The following is a 19,626-nucleotide window of genomic DNA, read 5'->3' as shown; positions in this document are numbered from 1 at the left end:
AGAATGAGTTGTGGGAATTCAGGGGTTGAAGACCAGGGTGGAGAGACCGAAGTCATCAGGCACCAGAGAGAGGCTGGAAAACTGTGGTCTGTTATCTGTTAACCAAGTCAAAGGTAAGGATGACTTCATCCCCACCCAGGGCGCCTCTCCACCCCTTCAGCTGATTTCCGACCGGCTGGTTTGCCCAGGAAAGGTTTTCTTTGACTATGTCTCTCGCTGCCTGGCTTCACAAGTTACTTTGAAAAAAAAGATGCGATTAAACTGTTCCCCGGTTTCTTCCTGTGAGGAGTCTTTCCCAGACAGCGTCCGTTCATGCGATCTGACTTGCAGTGGACTTTTTTTTTTCTTTGCTTTGCTTAAATATAGCTGAAAGACCTTTGTTACCATCATCATTGAAGAGATTAAAAAAAAAAAACGCAACAAACCTACAGGTTTGCAGGACCCAGGGAGGAGGTGACCTTCGGGTAGCTCGCGCTCGGCTGGGATTCGGCTGTAAGGGCTGGGACAGTGCACCCCAATGTTGCCCCAGTGCTCTCGGGAGAAACAAGCGTGGGGCAGAGGGTGGCCTGGCGCGCGCGCCTGTGTGTGTGCGTGTGCGTGTGCGCGCGCGCGCGCGGAGGGCGTGCGTGCAGGAGTGTGCGTGTGCGCAAGGAAGGGTGGCGGGGAGGTTGCGGCAGAGGCTGTTTTGTGGAAAGCACTTGCAGGTTCGGAACCGGCTTGGCGCCTCCCCTTGCGGGTTACACGAGGACACCTGGCTCTTCTTCACGCTCGTACTTCTCTGTTTCCCGCCAGCCCTACTTCCTCGAGCGCCTTCGGGTGCGGGGAGCAGCGTGCCGGGTGGCGGCTTGCAGGCCCCCGGGGCCCCGGGAAGGTGAAGATGAGCGCCGCGGCCCCGACGTTGGCGCTCGGAGGGTGGGAGGAGGGAAGCGGCCGAGCAGGAAAGGGCGTGCTGCCCTTTGCGGCAGGCGCTGGGAGCGGGCTCCTCTGCAGCATTGTTACCTGAGGCAGCGGCTGAGCCCCGCCCCGCGTCGCCCTCCCCCTCGCGGTCCCGAGCAGCCCGGGCTGCCGAGACCCGGGAAGCGGCGTTGGCGCTGGGAGACAGCGGTGGGGAGCCAGGAGCACGCGGGGAGAGCGCGGGCCGCGGGTGAGTGGGAGCCGGGCGGCCGAGGCCGGGGCGATCGCCGCTCGGGGGCCCCGGGAGCCGGACACTCCCCGGCTCCCGAGGGCCAAGTGCGGGGATCAGCCTGGACCCCGGGCTGCGGCGCCAAGTCTCGGCTGCTGCCTTCGAGCCACAGTGGGAAGGGCTGGGGAGGTTTGCGCGCTCCCTCCACACCCACTCGAGTGACTTTGGTGCCTGCACTGCCCAGGCTGCAGAGGACAGCGATCGGTCTGTTGAGGCCAAGACGCGCGGGTCTGGACCCGCGTCTGGAGAACGAGTTAGGTCACGGGCCGCCGCCCGGCTGGACCAGGGTCGGCTAGTTTAGCTCTAGCTGCTAAGATTTTTGGATAAACCGCGCCCCCACTTGATCCCCGCCCGGCCTAAGAGCGCGCCACTGGCCAGCGGGGAGCCAAGACTTGCCGCTCCAGAAAGTGGGTGCGGGGTTGGCGAGGACTGCGTCGGGGTGATGCGGACCGAGGACAGGGCGGCTCTTGCTCTCGCACACTGGTCCTGGCCGTTCGAAGTTCAGATTAGAAGTTTCGCCGTCAGCTTGTAGAAGTTTGGGGAGGGAGCGGGTGGGCTAGTAGATTAGCTCCAGCCGCCGCGGTGCCGGTAGCTCGGGGACTGCGGGCTCTCCGGTTTTATCCTCCGACCAAACACCAGGAGTCTCCCCTCTACATTTTTTTTTTTTTTTTTTTGCCGGCTCTTCACGGCTCCTATCCGCTGATCCGCAGTGCGGCCTTGAGGCTTTCTCCCCCGCGCCTGGGACCCAGACCCCGGACAGCGGGGAGGTTGTCTCCGCGAAGGTTCGAGGCCTGGGAAGAGCCCGGGTTGGCGAACCAGGAGATCCCCTCTTTCGCTTCCAAGTACTGAGACACCTTCCCTCTTTAGGGGGAACCGACCCGGCTTCTGGAGCTCTGTGCGGCTGCTGGGCGGAGGGGCGGGTACCCTGGGAACGGCGCCGGGCCGGGAGGAGGGGGGCGGACCCTAAGCTCGGTCCTCCGGGAGAGGGGGCGGGGCCGGGCGACCCCCCCCCCCCGGCCCGCCCAGACCCGCCCGCCCAAGGGGCCCCGGGAAGGACGAGCGTGTGCGGCGGCCGCTCCAGTCGATTCTGTTCGAGGACTGGAGGACGCTCGGCGCTCCCGGGAGGCGGAGGGCCCAGTCCTTCCCGGGCGTCGGCCCTTTCGGCCCCGCTGGTTCCCGCACGGCCAGCAGCGGCCTCTCCGCCGAGCGCGCCCTCGCCCCGCCGCTGCAGCCGCCCTGGAGCCTGCGCTGCCGTGTGGACGTCTATCTCGGCTGCGCACCGGCGTCCGCTCCCCCACCGCCACTCCTGCCGCGGCGCAGATAAGGACGCGGCTGGCGGCTCGCGCGCGCCCGCGGGACCTCCCACTCGCGTCGCTCCTGGGGATTGGGGCGGACGCGGCGGCCCCCGAGCCCCCTGCGCAGCCGAGCCGGGGCCGTTTTGGTGAGTGGCTGGGGCGGGACACAGGACCCGGGGCTGGGGGGCGGAAGGACGCGGTGGATCGCTGGCCAGTGCAAAGACCTTGGAAAGCTACTGTGTGTTCAGACTTCTGGAAAGAAATCGTGGCCCCCGGTGCCCCCACGCCGAATTTCTTCAGGACCTGGTAGTCAAACATCTGTTTGCACAAAAGTTGCCCCTAGTGTTCGGCCGTCTGTGACCCCCCTCTCCTGACCCACAGTTGTCTTCCTGGAATGAGTAGCGAGCGCTTCCTTCCCTCTCTCTGGAGCATCCTTGGGCGCTCCTTTGCTTTTTTTTCTTGGTTTGGGGACCTTGAGAGAAACGGAAAATGCACATTCAGAAACAAGCGTTCTTTCTCTGCTCTCTGGGTGTTGCGCTCGGGGGCATCTGTGAAGTGTTTATGTTGTGCTGCAGATTAAACACGCTGACTGGAGACAGTCAGGGGTTCTTTGGCTGCAGCCTGCGGTGCCAAGGTGAAGCGCTGGATGTGCCCAGCTCTGGTTCGACTGTGTGGTTGACATTCTGGGTTGAATAATCAAGAAAGGTTTTGAAAGATAGGCGGTCGGGGAGGGGCCTTTCCCCAATGAATTAGTGGAGGGCAAAAATTCCGTATTTTAGAATCGCCTGTACTCTCCCCGCCCTTTTTTCTCCCGCAGATAAAAGGGCTGTGTGTTCCCCTGTCTGCTCTCCAAACCTGGCCTGCTCTGCCCCCGTTTGTCATTAGAAGGGTGTGGGCCAGCCCTTCCTGCTCCCACCTCATCTGTGACACAAGTCAGAAATGAAGGGGAAAGGTTTTCTGGCGGATTTTCCTTGGCGTTTACTTTTGATTATTGTTGACCTAGAGGGTGAGTGAGCAGCTGAGCTACCGGGCCCCACTAACCCTCTTTCAGGAAAACGCTGAGCTCTGAACTGACTTTCAGGAACATGTTTTCCTCCGAAATATACTGTGAAATGAAACACATATTCTCTCTTCTTCCCTCCCGCTCACGCCCTTCATGTTTCTGACACCAAGAGCAAAGCAATGCTGGCTGTTGGGCTAGCGGGGCTTCTTTGAAGACCTTTATGAACATTCGCATTCTAAGACTTTTTGCTTGCCGATCAGCTAAAGGCTAAAGACATGGCCCCAGCATCCTCCTATTAAAAATTCACATAGTTAAAAGATGCTGTGTTGAGCTATAGCCTTTCTAGAGGGTCCATCACTCAGACACCCCTGATGGCTCATGATCAGCACTCAGCAGGCTTGAAGAGTTCTCATCTTCAGAGCCTTACAGTGACAGCTCTACATTTTACTCAGGGCTGAACCTTTGTCAGCCTTAGCAGCTGTCCTCCCTGCTGCTGAGGTCCCCAACCTGTAGGTGAGATGTTAAATACAAACCTGTCTCTGTCTGCCCTGGGGAGATTGATGGGTGACATTTTCCAGACAGAGCCAAGGCTAATTCCATTGTCCCTCCTGGCAGTTGGCAGCTGTGAGAAACAGCAGTGTTTTCAGGGCTGTGGCATTACCTGTGTGCTAGCACACTTGGAGAGTATGCGTTTGCGTCTTTACTGTGGACCATCCCCTAGTAAATCAAATGCTCTTTGTGTATCCTCTGTTTTCATATGTTATGAGACTCTGGAAAGGGTTAGAATGTCTGTCTGCACTCTCTTTTTCCTGTGTCTCTTTGACATTGGAAATCCTGCCCAAAGGGAAAGCCCTATCAAAGCCCTATTGAAGCCGGTAGTAAAAGCATTAGCATCTTAGCTAATCATTGCTGGAGAATTTATTCATTAGGAGCTGTTGGGGGCCTAGGATCCTTATTTGTTAGCCTGGGAAAAAATTAGCCAGACAACATACCAGTAACAGTGTTGTAAATTTTATTTTGTTCTTTCAACTTTTAAAAATAACTGCTTTCTCTAGATGGGTCAGTGGTTAGAATTATGCCAGCGCCTAACTAACACATGCCACTTTTTACTTTGACAAGCCTTTATCTTGTCCTTCTTCTGTGCAATGCACAATACTCAAAAAGACTTGCATCCTTTGGAGCTTTGGTGATAGAAACTAGTGCTGGTGCACAACCTGAGTGTATGGGCTTTCTCACTCTTTAGTATCTCTGTACTTGCTGTATGAGGAGGTTTAATGGCACATCTGTGGATGGACTTATGCTGCACTGAGTTATTGCTTTCTAGGATGGAGACTTTTTAAGGTTATCGCCATTCTTAGCAGGAATAATCTGTAAACGAGTCAGCCTATCTGTAGTTGGAGGTGACTTGGAGGATTAACAACTCTTCAATACATGAGATAGTTTATGTACAGAAGTATTTTAAACTATGCAAGGGTAAACTGCCAAGATTACCTGTGCAGTCTTGAAAAACAAAGAGTTCAAATGTAACTATAAACTGTAATTGACAATGAGTCATTGCTTAAGGGGTGCCAACTATGAAAACAGCCTGGTTATGCCCCTAATGGTAATTATGAAAACTCCTTTTAAAAGCCAGTTGCATCTCAAGTGAGCTGTAAGTTGGCTTGGATAAATCATTTCGGTTTTACTTTCTAAAAAATTACTTAGTGATGATGGCTACACAACACTGCAAATGTACTTAATGTCACTGATACACAATTATAAATGGTTAAAATGGTAAAAAAAAGAAAAATCCAGTTAGTAGCTGGCAGTGCTATCTTCTACCTGTATATAGTTTTCAAAAGTTAAATATTCAAATGTTTCATAAAAAATTTGTGCTTATAATTTATTTATTTATTTATGGGGGGGCAGAGAGAGAATCTTAAGCAGGCTCCACCACCCCTAGCACAGAGCTGGACGTGGGGCTTGATCTCACAACCCAGTGATCATGACCTGAGCTGAAATCAAGAATCGGATGCTAACTGACTGAGCCACCCAGGCGCCCCTGTTCTTATAATTTAGAGATAATATAATATATAATCACTGCGTATTGAAGAAGGACAAACTTAGTAACTTAGAAAGCAAAGAATGGGACTGTTAAAGTCATTTTTCTACCAGCCAGGAACAACTTAGCATTTTATCCATAAACCCAATACGTATTTTAAAGAAAATATAACACCTGTGAAAGTAAAGAGAAATCATATATACACATGACACTGGTTATTGTTAGTAATAACGAACTATGTACCAGGCATCTTAGTACATGTATTAGCTCGTTCATTCTTATGCAAAGCAATGAAACAATGTATCTTTATAGTATACATAAGGATGCTGAGACATAGGTTCAACAGCCTACCTCACCTCAGATTGCACATCTAAGTAGTAGCAAACCTGAAATCTGAGGAAAAAACAGTCTATTTCTAGAGTCTCCACTCTTATTCCCAAGGCAATCCTGTCTTTTATACATGGTTCTGTGTAAGGCATTTCATAATATTTGAATTAGTGCTATCAGACAGTTTACTCCTGCACAACCCAGTATTATTTGACCACTGTGTGTCTGTAAGTGTGAGCTTCAACAGTGATGCTGTAAAAGGGTAATTACACTCAGAAGTCCAGTGTAAAAAAGCCTCTCCATGTGACCTGGAGGAAACAGTCCCCTTTTTACACTCCTACATAGTTGGGGAGCTCACTTCATCGCCTGCATGGAGTCCCTTCTACGTCTTCCGTTAATCTGGCCTTACATCTAAAGAAATGTGGTTGTTTTGACCTCTGTTTTCACATCAGGTCCATAACAACTCAGGACCAAAAACAAACATTTAAAGGCCAATAAAAACACAAGCCACCAATATAACTCAGTGACTGTGTGGATAAGGGATAGACCTGTGGCAGGTATGATGCGAGCAGCATATACTTGTGTGTATGTGTCTTCTCTGCTAATAGTATCACAGAAGAAGCTGAAGAGGTAGGCATGAAGTTCTGATTGTTTCTGAAGAGTGGCTTAATGAGAATCTAAAATGATAGCATTGGCAGCAATGAGAGAGGTCATGGAATGGATCCCAACCTCCTAGTTTTACAAAGGGCAAAACAGAAGTCTGGGAAGGTGAAGTGACTTGTCTACAATGTAAGCAGTAGGGGCGCCCTGGTGGCTCAGTGGGTTAAGCGTCTGCCTTCGACTCAGGTCATGATCCTGAAGTCCTGGGATCGAGCCCCACATCGGACTCCCTGCTCAGCAGAGTCTGCTTCTCCCTCTTACCCTCCCCACCTCGTGCTCTCCCTCTTTCACTCTCTCTCTCAAATAAATAAATAAAATGTAAGCAGTAAAGTTTGATTTAGAGCTACAACCTTTAATCTAAACATCTAATGTTCTTTTCTCTGTTGGCGGGGAGGCCACATCACCAAATGGAGCAGGAACATGGTGGCTCTGACTCTAGGGGAATGAGTTTGGTCGCTATTTTATCATTTCCAAATGCCCTGCCACTTCCATGCAAGGCAAAGGGTACCCTTTGACCAAGTGATTGGTAGGGGACATGTCCGTACAGGAGAAAGGCAGGGTCATCCACTAATACCTAATGCTTCAGCCATTTGGGTAATTTCCCTAGGGGTTGGGTATCCATTGCCCAAAGAAAATGAGCCAGTTAGTGAACAAGTAGTTTATTCATAAACTGAGCAATACTTGCTGAACCTATAGCAGGTTCTCAGTCAATATGTGTTTTATTGATTAATGGAAGGTTTCCAAGTTGGGTTTGTTGGCTGCTCCTTTGGCAGCATTTCCAAGCAGTAAAATTTTGTTTGGTTCACATTTAGAAAAATATCAGTCCCATTTTTTGCTCTTTTGGATGTGTTTCCTCTCATTGATTGTAATACCCAGCCACTCCAGGAGGACTGGCACGAGGCTCTGAAGGGAAGAGCTAGCATTCAGATGTTTTCCTGTACCGATTTCAAGTTGTTTTATCTCTGTAGGTTTGGAAGATGACACACAGCACAGTTGCCTTTTTCTCTGGCAGCTGACCAGCGAGTGAAAAAGTATGACACAAGTTTGATGTTTGTGTCTGCTTCCCCAAGGCCAAGAAATTATCTCCTTAGAAGGCAACAGTACTATGCATGTTATGAATTGTGTCTCCTTGGTCAGCGATAAAGAAAATGGGACTACCACTGCGGCAGCTGGATTCATGATCGGGCAGACAGCACCACCACCCCCTCCTCCTCCTCCTCCCCCCCCTCCACCATGTCCATATGCAGGGGAGGGATTTCCTCCCTCTCCTCCTCCTCCCCACCCACCGCCGCTCCCCGGGGGGCCTCCGCTCCCGCCTCCCCCTCCAGGACTACCCCCAGCTTCTCCCATGAATGGCTACAGCCACCTTGGTAAGAAAAAGCGGATGAGAAGCTTTTTTTGGAAGACCATTCCAGAGGAGCAAGTTCGCGGCAAAACCAACATCTGGACTTTGGCCGCCAGGCAGCAGCATCACTACCAAATTGATACAAAGACCATCGAGGAACTCTTTGGGCAGCAAGAAGATACTACTACCAAGTCTTCCCTTTCTAGGAGAGGAGGGACTTTAAATTCATCCTTCAGGGATGCTAGGGAAGAGGTAAGATCGGATCGGGGAGGGATAATCCTCCACACGCTGCATTGTTTTGTGTTTGGAAGGGTGTGTACGTTTCAGAACTTGCTAAAGCACTAAGTAAGATAATGTGTGTGTGCTCTGGAAATGATAGAAAGGGCCTTACATGATGAGCCTGAGCTGACTAGCAGAAAAGTGTAAGAAGCATGCATGCCACATCCTCCCAGACATCCCGGTGGATTATGACCTCACGCTGAGAACATGCTATGTGGGGCCATCGTTCTTTGGCCTCTCAGCACTGCCCTGTCTCCAGCAACATCTGCTGCGGTTTCCCCTGGTGGAGCAGTTCTGCCGAGGTCCATGTTATTAGTCTCTGTCGAAACAAAAACCTGAGTTCCTGAACTCAGCTAAGTGAGATTAACTGGAACTTTCTGAGACAAAATGTCCTTTGTTAAAGACACCCTTAACTAATATGCATCCTGAAGATTTTATCCCTATTTTTCCCTCTAGTTTTCCTTCCCTAAGTGTTAGGAGAGAGCCTTCATTCCTCTAAAGTGTGGCCATTGTGGAATAGAGATTTCCAGAGAGTTCAAAGCATAAAGCTAGTTTTAGGATTTTCTAGCAAGCATATTGCCAGTTAGCAATAAATGTCTTACACTGAGAACAAAGTAAAGCTGGCAGGTTATAAGAAGTTCACTGAAAGCATGGCTTCAGAGCTACCAATTACCATATATTATAGAAACTGAGTCAAAAATTGCATTTGAAAGTACTCTGTTTAGAAACAAAGTAAATTGAGAAACCTCTGCTTGCTAGCAGAAGTACTGAGGAAACTAGAGATTGAAAGGAAAGAATGTTGCCCACCAAAAAGAAAAAGTGGAGGGGGGGCAACAAGTGTATCATTTTTTAAATCTATTCTACAGAAGCAGAGAATATAGGTCAAAGATGGAGTGACTCAGGTAAGAAAGTGGTCAGGGCTCGGGGATGAGGTAGCAGCTCTCTGCATAATTGAATTCTCAAGCCCACACTATTGACCTCTTTTCTCTGCCTCAGGAGCAGGGGGGTCCTTGAAATTGGTGGTATGGTCCCCTTTTGAAATAGCCAAGAGTCTGTGAACTATAAAATGCGGAGAATGCTGGGATTAGAATTAAGTGTGAACTGTGAAATAAATCTGAGAGGAAGTCTTCAGGACAACCCCTCGGCCCTACCCTGCTGAACTTGGACTTTTCCTGTTCTTCCCTTTCTGCGGAGCCCTTTTATTTCTTAGCGGATCCTTTCAATATTGGAAGGAGCAAAAAGTCACTTCCTTAGTATCCTGGCCTTCGCCCCAGCTTCCAGCAGAGACCCCTTGCTGTACAGTAGGGCGTTTCTCACCATTGTTTCCTAGTTCTCCCTACTTCATTTCAAGAATTTTGAAGGAAAGAGTGGATGGGTACAGTGGGAAATTGAGTGCACCTCTCAAGGAACCACCCATAACAACCAGAAGGGGGTCTAGCTTACCATGCTACTAGGGAGGCAGCTACCAGGTTAGAATGCGTGGCCTCCTTTATAGATTGGAGACGCTTATTTTGGCGAACGATAATTCAAGGGGCTACAAGGAGCTTGCAGCGTTATGTCTGCTAATTCAAAAGCAGGTAAGAAGCACTCAGAGAGGGAGGGAAGTAGCAGGGGGTGTGGCCTCTTGCCCCAACTACAGCCGAAGCAGAAATGTCCATGTCTAGGCCACATCTGAGTTTCAGGAATAAAAAGAGTCTTCCCCTCATCTCCCTCTACCCCCTCACCCTAGATAAGTCTTTACTTTTTTTTTTTTTCCTTTCACTTAAAAAATACCTGGAACCATAATTATTATTTTTAATTGTGATAAAATACACGTTACATTTACCATCTTAACCGTTTGTAAATGTACTGGTCAGTGTCATGAAGAGCACTCACATCGTCCTACGGTCATCACCACCATGCACCCACTGAAATCTCCCTGTCCTGCAAAATTGCAACTCTGGACCCACTCAGTCATAACTCCCCACTCCCTCCTTCCCTCAGCCCCTGCCAACCACCCTTCTACTTTCTGCCTCTAAGAATTTAACCACTCTATGTGCCTTATGTAAGTGGAATCATATAGTATTTGTCTTTTTGTGACTGGGGCATTTCAGTTTGCATAATGTCATTAAGGTTCACCCATGTAGTATGTGTCAGAATTTTTTTTTTTTAAAGATTTTATTTATTTATTTGAGAGAGAATGAGAGAGAGCACATGAGAGGGGGGAGGGTCAGAGGGAGAAGCAGACTCCCTGCTGAGCAGGGAGCCCGATGCGGGACTCGATCCCGGGACTCCAGGATCATGACCTGAGCCGAAGGCAGTTGCTTAACCGACTGAGCCACCCAGGCGCCCAGTATGTGTCAGAATTTTAAGACTGAATGATATTCCATTGTATATTTGTACCACATTTTGTTGATCTAGTCATCCATCGACGGATATTTGGGCTGCCTCCACCTTTTGGCTGTTGTGAATGTGGGTGTGTGAATATTTTTAACACTTACAGGTCCTAATCTGAGAGAAGCTGCTAGAAAGAAAAATTAAATCACCATGACTGTGTGTCATAAGATAATCTAACTTTTCAACGCTTTAGTACTCAGGTAGGATAAATAGGTTAGGTGGATGGATTTAAGTGTATATTAGGCAATATTGTCACATAACAGGGGTTATCCAGAATTATTTTCAATTTCTCATGCTATCTCCAACATGGCTAGAAGTATTTTATATATATATATATTTTTTTTTTTTTTTTTTTCGGTAAAAGAATACAGTACATGCTATTTTCTTCCCTCATTAGACTTTCTTCTAAGAAAATTACAACTCAGCAGAGTGATAGTTTCACAAGGTCCGGTAATAAGTCTTCAGTTTACTCAGAAGGAGTAAATGGAATCCAGGGTTGAAAGCACTAGTTCTCACCACCTGTCTGCGTGGAGTGGAGAATACACTAAACAGCATGTTTGGCAGAGGGACCCATCCTGAGCCTGAACACAGGCCATAATTCCAGAGGTTCAAACATGTCAGGGATCAGATAATGTCCCCTTGAAATACAATAACCTCCTGCAGAAATGGCCTGCCATTATGCGGTTGGCTCCTACTTTAAAGGGCTTATAAAGCATTACAAATTAGTTTTATTATATTCCAGACAAAGAAGTTGCTGGAAGATAAGGAAGAGCTGGGTTCAGGAATGGCTGAATTTAGGAAGAACAACACTCAAAAAAGTAAATTAGAACATTTAGTAAGGGGGAAGGGAGGAAAGGTTGTGAAATATTACAATCCTTGTGTTTTTGTTACCTAAAAATTAACTTGAGGAGGCTACAAATGTTACAATAGTAATTAAACCGTAATAAAGTAATCAGAAATAACAAAAATACATTACTGGGGATAATAATAAAAAGAGCTCTTTGTGGAGTTCAGTGACCTCATCCCTGAGAAGTTCCCTGTCTGTCCCCACTGCTCCCCAACCCCCTCAGAGTATTGCTCACACTGGTGGGTTGGGTCTGTACTTGTCTCCCTCTAGAATCTGAAATGTTCTTAAAGGGTGGGACAGTCTTAGCCAGTTGGTATCCTCCAAAGTAAATTAAAGGTAATTGAGCTGACAGAACTGAACCAAGGGGGCAAAGGGAGTACTTATCAGTATGATAGATCAATATGATCAAAACTGGGATTGACAAAACACAAGATGAATGAGGCCTGAGGATGTATTATAAAACAAGGTGACTACAGTTGATAGCACTGTGTTGGATAATTGAAATTTGCTAAGAGAGTAGAACTTAAATGCTCTCACTGAAAAGGAGGAAACCAAGATAACATGAGGTGAGGGGAGGAGAATCCTTCCACCATGTTTACATATAGCAAATAAGCACGATGCACACCTTAAATATCTTACAATTTTATTTGTTAATTATACCTCAATAAAAGTGAAATAAAAAAGGAAAAAGAAAACACGTGAGATCGTTCAATATAATGTCTGTTTACAATTAACAATAATACTATATAAGAAATAACTAAAATTGCTTATTAGGAAAAGAGAGAGGAAAAAAGGAAGGATGGAAGGAAGATTGCTTTTATAAATTTCTGAGAAATAATATTCTCCCACACTAATTCAGGTTATCGGTTATTCTTTCTCAACTTTTGTTATGTTCTCAATATGTTCTAGAATTCTGGGCATGCTCAATCCAGAACTACAGAACTAGATGAGTATTTGAAATACATTTGAAAGAAAAAAAAAAAAAACCAACTGGGTTTTTATTTTTTTCCCCCAAACCTACGCTGGAACATTTCCCAATTGGCAGCCAACCAAAAATAAAAAGAAAATGAAAATGGGAAAAAAAAAATCAAAAAACATCAAAACCCAAAAGCTATGTCTATATAAGAGGATACGGGAAAATTTTTTAAGTTTTGCTTTTCCGAATTTGATGTAACATTGAAATAAGCACTACTTAGTCGTACTTAAGCAGTCCAGGAAGCCCTCTTTGGCATATTGAAACAAAAGTGGTTTAACAATTTCTTCTTCTATCTTGAGGACATGATGCTAAGTGAAATAAATCAGTTGCAGAAGGACAAATACTGTATGATTCCATTGATGTGAGGCTCCCCAGAATAGTCACATTCTTAGAGACGGAAAGTAGAAGGTGGTTGACAGGGGCTGAAGGAAGGAGGGAATGGGGAGTTATGACTTAATGGGTACAGAGTTGCAATTTTGCAAGAGGGCGAGAGTTCTGTGGGTGCATGGTGATGACGGTTGTACCATAGTGTGAGTGCTCTTCATGACACTGACCATTTACAAATGGTTCAGGAAGGGGGTTCCTGGCTGGCTCAGTTGGTAGCATATGCGACTCTTGATCTCGGGGTCATGAGTTGGAGCCCTACGTTGGGGGTAGGGATTACTTTACCAAAAAATGGTCGGGGTGCCTGGGTGGCTCAGTCGGTTAAGCGTCTGCCTTCAGCTCAGGTCATGGTCCCAGGGTCCTGGGATCGAGCCCCACATCGGGCTCCCTGCTCCGCGGGAAGCCTGCTTCTCCCTCTCCCACTCCCCCTGCTTGTGTTCCCTCTCTCGCTGTGTCTCTCTCTGTCAAATAAATAAATAACATCTGTAAACAAACAAAACGGTTAAGATGGTAAATGTTAACGTGTATTTTACCACAACTAAAATGCAAAAGCTGTTTCTTCCTTGGAAGAATATGGGAGGCAGATTGTGTAGGGGATTGCTCATAGATGAATGTACAGGAATTGTAGAAGAAACGAGGAGCACTTAGAGTTGTGGTGGAGCCAGCCACAGCCTCTCCCAAGTGCTGTGGTCTCGGTGCTTCAGAGGGAGGCAGAAGGACCCTGGCCAGCCTCGCAGTCTGTGGGGACCCTGTTTCTCTAGCAGCGCCCGCCTCACATCCTAGTGGGAAGTCCTCAGTCGAGCATATGGCCTTGTATTTCATTCCCTCGTTCTCCAGGGCTGGTGTAACTCTTCAGTGGGCCTTTGATGGGAAAGCCTGTGAGCTCTACAGTAACCTGGCTGTTGTGACAGGCCCTGACTTCAGTGGGGATCCTGCCCCCCTATCCTGCGGTGCCCAGAAAAGTAGATTTTTGTGGATTGGAATTGGGGGGCAGGGAGGGAGCCAGGTTAGTTCATCCTTGTTCCTGAGGCTGGCTTTTGCAGCCTGCTCTGGATGATTCCAGAACACCGCCCAGTCCCCCATGCAGGGGTTCCTGAATTGCCCTGCTTTGAGATGGCAAGCATTTGGGGAGTAAGATAAGCTAATTTGCATGTGAAACGATAACCCGCTTTAAAAAACTTTAACAAACACAGTGTTACGCTGCTTTAGAAGGATCGAGTGTGACAGCCTGTGAGGAGGAGCCCGCTCGTGCACTAGGCAAATCTGAGGATGCCAGGAGAAGAGTGGGACTGTCCCTGGAATGCTGTCAGTTTTCCTGCTGTTTGGATGAGGCTCTGGGCTTTGTTTGCCCTGGAAGGTGCTCGGGGATGGCCAGCCCAGGTTTTTCCTTCGGAGTATTGCTGAATTCTCTTAAATTTCTTTTTAAGATTTTATTTATTTATTTTTTTGTCAGAGAAAGCGCGAGAACAAGCAGGGGGAGCGGCAGGCAGAGGGAAGGGGGGAAGCAGGCTCCCCACTGAGCAGGGAGCCTGATGCAGATGCGGGGCTCTGCGGGGGGCTCGATCCCAGGACCCTGGGATCATGACCTGAGCTGAAGGCAGACGCTTAACCGACTGAGCCACCCAGGCGCCCCTGTCTTAAATTGGTGGCCAGTTTCTGAAGCTTTGCTTCAAGCGGTGGAGGCAGCCGCTACCCCAGGCTGTGGCTTCTCCCCTGTGTCAAGGGCATGATGGCAGCTCCTGAAGGCTGTCTCAGCTGTGAGAACATGATTTCTATCCATCATCCCACACAGACAGCCCTGGAATCACTAGGGGACTTGGCCAGGCCCTGTGGATGGCTTTCTATAGATCTGCCCCCATTCCTTGAGTGGATACCAGCCCGAGGCTGGTGGGAGAACATTGCCGCTTGTCTATACCCTAGCAATATTAAAACTCACAGGAACTAGAGAAGGAACCCGAGAGACCCAGGCTAGCATTTCAGGACCCGTGTTGCTTTGGGAAACGGATAATATGACATCGCTGAGGCTTGGTTTCCTTATCTGTCAAATAGGAATAATAAGAGTGATTTCTCCATCACTTTTCCAGGGGCACCAAGTGTCAGGGGGTTAGGAGTGGAGCTTGGAGTTGGGGGCAGGAGAGGGTGCTGCCATCCAGGGTCAAATGGAGCAAGAGGTGGTGATTTAATGCAAGAATAGAAAAGAAGTTTTTTCCTCATTCTGGGTAGAAGTGAGTGCCAAGGAAGTTCTTTGGATATGTATATCGCTATATCAATATACATGTTCTTACTTGTGGCTTTTTAATTGATGAATTATACACTTGTTTTCTGTTGTACTAAATTTAGATTCCTCTGTTTCCTATGAGCTTTCCATTTTAAAGGGTGTTAGGTTTGACAGGTTTTGTTCTCTCCCTGTCTTCTCCCCTCCGTTCACACTGAACTTGAACTGCATCCCTGGGTAGGATTCCAATAAGGAGCCTGCCCTGTTTGCTTGTGAGTTTATTTTATGGCTGGTAGGTGATTGCACGAACATGAAATAGACCTCTAGGATAGTAAATAATGTGATTGTTTAAGATTAACCTTCAAAAGAAGACAGCCATACTCTTGTAAAAATTTAACCTTATAGCCAGGAAGTGCCATTAAATTTGGTTAACAGTTCTTACTGCAGCTTATAAACTTACAAGCAGGCCTAGAGAACAGGAACTTAATCTGAAACCTGATTCGCTTTTGTTCACAAATGAATCACATACATTTGGAAAGGAAGAGAATCATAACAACATTCCTGTTTTAGCTAGTCTCCCTTTACCAAAAAACAGATGAGAAAAAACCTGTGGCAGTTTTAAGGTGATCTTTCCTCCATGCATCTTGGATGTTCCCTTCCAGAGAAATGGCTTCTGTATGTATGTTTGTATTTATTTATTTATTTATTAAGATTTTATTTATTTGAGAGAGTGAGAATGAGAGAGAGAGCACAAGGGGGTAAGGGGTAGAGGAAAAAGCAGACTCCCTGCTGAGCAGGGAGCCCAATGCTGGGCTCATTCCTGGAACCCTGGGGTCATGACCTGAGCTGAAGGCAGACTCTTAATCGACTGAGCCACCCAGACGCCCCGGCTTCTGTATTTAATAACAACATCCTCCCCACCCCCTGCCCAAAAAAGTTTCTGTCTAATTTCTAGTCTGATAAAACCCTGCCCAGTTACTAATTTTGAACAGGTAAAACCTATTGCAGCCCAAATCTGGGTTTTGACAGTATATTAGAATGGTACCATATTTCATTAAATCGAAGCTGCTGTGCATTGTCAGATACATCCTGATTGTAGAGATGTTAATATGCATCTTAGACTTGGTGAAATACAGCACAAGAGTTTTCCTTTTTAAATTCCAAGTAAATTGGGCGCCTGGGTGGCTCAGTCGTTAAGCGTCTGCCTTCGGCTCAGGTCATGATCCCAGGGTCCTGGGATCGAGCCCCCCATCGGGCTCCCTGCTCCGCGGGAAGCCTGCTTCTCCCTCTCCCACTCCCCCTGCTTGTGTTCCCTCTCTCGCTGTGTCTCTCTCTGTCAAATAAATAAAATCTTTAAAAATAAATAAATAAATAAATTCCAAGTAAATAAAACGTAGAAAACTTTCTTACCTCCCCCTGAAGCACGATATATGAAGGACATATATTCTTTCTCAGTGAAAAGAAATTTATCTTTTAGAAAAAAATTAATTTTATTACATTTCTTAAAATAACAGTACTGGTCCTTCTACATCCCTAAAACAGAGCTTGGGACTCTGCAATATCTTGAGTTATTTTTTTGCTTTCTTAGTTCAACTCTCATATAATCTAGCTATGCTAACACACCTGTTTTTCAAATTTGGGCTTTTAAATGAAGGCTATATTATTCTAAGACGAAATAGCTAAAGTAAAAAAATTTTAATAAACGTTGTTCATTAAAAATTATGTAAGGTTAGGGGCACCTAGGTGGCTCAGTTCGTTAAGTATCTGACTCTTGGTTTCAGCTCAGGTCATGATGTCAGGGTCTTGAAATCGAGCCTGGAGTCAGGCTCTGCCCTGAACATGGAGCCTTCTTAGGATTCTCTCTCTCCCTCTGCCCCTCCCCCAGCTCATGCATACACACCTTCTCTCTCTCTCAAAAAAAAAAAAGTTACATAAGATTAAAATAGATATGTATAATTATTATAGTTAAGTAAATAGATCATTGCAGGAAGTTTGGGGAGATGATAATATTTTAATATTTGCAAAACTGTGTTAGGTATATCGATTAATAACCAGATTTACATATTGGAAGTTATTCTCTTGTAAATTAGTGTTGTATTTTGATAGGTTTTAATTCTCTTCTTCCCTCCAAGTCTTCTAATTTGTAATAGCCTTATGTGTGTCTGTTTTTTTCCAGATTACTGTCTTGGATGCAAAACGGAGCATGAACATTGGGATATTTCTTAAGCAATTTAAGAAGTAAGGTTTTTGCACGCATTTGCAACTTTAGGCATATCCACGCTGTCAGCATCAGTCTGTGGGTGTGGCTGAGCTGAAAATTCAGCTCCTAATATGAGCAAAAGCCATTCCTCATCCCTACCTATCCTCCTCCGGCACATGGCGTGATGAGTGTGCAAGCGCCTGTCGCTCTCTGCTGTTTTCCTGCGTGAAAGCATACCCTGCCTGAAGGCTTGAAGTACAGGCAGAGTTGCCTCAGAGTGTCTGCTCAAGCCTGTCATGCCAGGGAATTTATAAATTCATCTGTAATGTTGCCCCTCAGTGGAGGGTGGACTGGTCAGAAGACAGTGGTGAAATGCCAGTATTCTAAAGTGGAAAGGAGAGGCTCTCCAGAGTTCCATGTGACCAAAGGGGATTGCTTTTCTTCTCCCAGAGAAGACTCCCATGGTTGCTGCCACTTTCAGCTTTTCTGGGATGCCCAAGGATGGGCTTCTGGGTGAACGGGCCTCCAGGTGATGTGTCAGGATCCCCACTTTCCCTGGCCCTGGGGCTCCTGTGATCACTGACAAAGCACATCCCCCAGACTGGGAAGAAGGTGGGGTGGAAAAAGGGTAGAGGTGATTTGTTTTAGTTTCCACTGACTTGTGTTTCTTTGGCACTCCAACAAACATAAAGTGGAATCTAATTAATTGTCTTTTCAAGGTCTCCTCAGTCCATTGTAGAAGATATTCATCAAGGAAAGAGTGAACATTATGGATCAGAGACCTTGCGAGAATTTCTTAAGCTTTTGCCGGAGTCAGAGGAGGTAAGGAATTTGGCACAGGAGTTTTAGATGTTAGGAGCAATGATCAAAGCTCAATATTTTTCAGAGTGTCAAAACTCACATGGGAAGGGCACTCTGCTACCCAAAGCCAGAGTCTTCCCACATACAAGTAAAAAAGTGACCTAGTATAAATTGTGGAGTTAGGGAACCTAGGTTTAAATTGGAGCTGTCCCCTTGCTTGGGCAAATTTCCTAACTCCAGTGAACTTAGTGTCCACACCTGTATAGTGAGGGTGTGGGTGCCTGCCTCACCGGATTGCCAGGAGGCTGAAACCCTAGTTATGCATCAAGGATGGTACCTGGCACATGGGACCTCAATAAACTTCGGTTTCCTTTTCCATTACCAATGATGGTTTTTGCCGAGGCTGCACCCAGGTTATTTTATAAATATGTATACTTTTTATACATAACAATAAAAGGAAACCGCTTCTGGATAAAATGCTCTAAAATTTTGGAGAGGTAGGTAAACTGTTAAGAAACGTTGTGTCTGGAATTGACTTAAAGGTGAAAATTGCTGTGATAGCCATGTAGTACCGCAATATAGGTATTGATCTTTTTTTTTTGGACTGAATTAACTGAACCGTTGAATGGTTGGGAGCTTGATAGGAAAAAAAAAACATCGGAAAAACAATTTTATAAAGCTTTGTAAAATTGTGGGGCGCCTGGGTGGCTCAGTCGTTAAGCATCTGCCTTCAGCTCAGGTCATGACCCCAGGGTCCTGGGATCGAGCCCCACATCAGGCTCCCTGCTCAGTGGGAGGCCTGCTTCTCCCTCTCCCACTCCCCCTGCTTGTGTTCCCTCTCTCGCTGTGTCTCTCTCTGTCAAATAAATAAATAAAATCTTAAAAAAAAAAAACCTTATAAAATTGTAATATTGCCTTTTATTTCTGAAGAAGGGGGCCCTGAAAAAATTCAGTAAGAAATTACATGAATATATGTGCTTGTGAACATTTGAATAATGTAGAATCTTACAGTTAAGTTATCCTTTTACCCACACTGCTGGTTCCTCTCTTCCCCATCCCACTCCTCTTCCCACACAGAATTTATGGAATTTGACTTTAGTGCCATAAATAACAAGAGGGGAATATATCTGTACTTTTTCTTTTATGTCAATCAGTGATAAACTTGCAATGCCAACTCAAGGGTCTTACTAGGGAACTTGAGTATTCTGGATGTATTTGAGGAGCTGAGCCTCTCTCTATGTCAGGTTTTCTGTTTGCAAATTAAGTGTAATTTACCTAAGCCAAGATTAATTACCAGCATTTATTAATGATAGTAAAGGGTCCTAAAGTCTTGAGGGAAACGTACATCAAATCCTAATTTACCCTGGATCTTATACACTGAACAGTCCCTTAGTCTTTTTTAATGTAGAGAATGAGAGTTTCAAAAATCTTTAATTAGGATGGGTAGGGTTTAATTAATTTGGATTTTAAAAAGATTGAGTTGTTGAAATCTTATTCCTCTTTGGGCTTTTTTTTTTTAAAGATTTTATTTATGTGGGGCTCAATCCCGGGACCCTGGGATCATGACCTGAACCGAAGGCAGACGCTTAAGGACTGAGCCACCAGGCGGCCTGTGAAAAGCTCTAAATTTCTAACTAAAGGGAGGCTAGGCGGGGGAGAAGCTGCCAGCTTCATACCATGGTAAAGAGGTGGGA

The 19,626-nt window shown here is 46.4% G+C and overlaps 1 protein-coding gene across 2 annotated transcripts in view; it reads left to right on the top strand.

Annotated features, from left to right (window-relative positions):
- Positions 1 to 1,049: 1,049 nt before the first annotated feature.
- Positions 1,050 to 19,626, top strand: part of FHDC1 (FH2 domain containing 1) — a 39,540-nt gene continuing 20,963 nt past the window's right edge. The window contains exons 1-4 of one of the 2 annotated variants that reach the window (XM_021698926.1): positions 1,050 to 1,144; positions 7,478 to 8,106; positions 17,108 to 17,169; positions 17,851 to 17,953. In XM_021698926.1, the coding sequence (XP_021554601.1) occupies positions 7,615 to 8,106; positions 17,108 to 17,169; positions 17,851 to 17,953 (657 nt within the window). In that variant the 5' untranslated portion in view covers positions 1,050 to 1,144; positions 7,478 to 7,614. Of the gene's footprint in view, positions 1,145 to 2,375; positions 2,625 to 7,477; positions 8,107 to 17,107; positions 17,170 to 17,850; positions 17,954 to 19,626 lie in introns of those variants that run through there. The other variant, XM_021698925.1, reaches the window with a different exon arrangement.

Source organism: Neomonachus schauinslandi, chromosome 2 (genome assembly GCF_002201575.2).
Source record: "Neomonachus schauinslandi chromosome 2, ASM220157v2, whole genome shotgun sequence".
In the NCBI taxonomy this organism is placed as follows: domain Eukaryota; kingdom Metazoa; phylum Chordata; class Mammalia; order Carnivora; family Phocidae; genus Neomonachus; species Neomonachus schauinslandi.
Note: the sequence above shows the minus strand (reverse complement) of the source record. Positions and strands in the feature narration are given on the sequence as shown.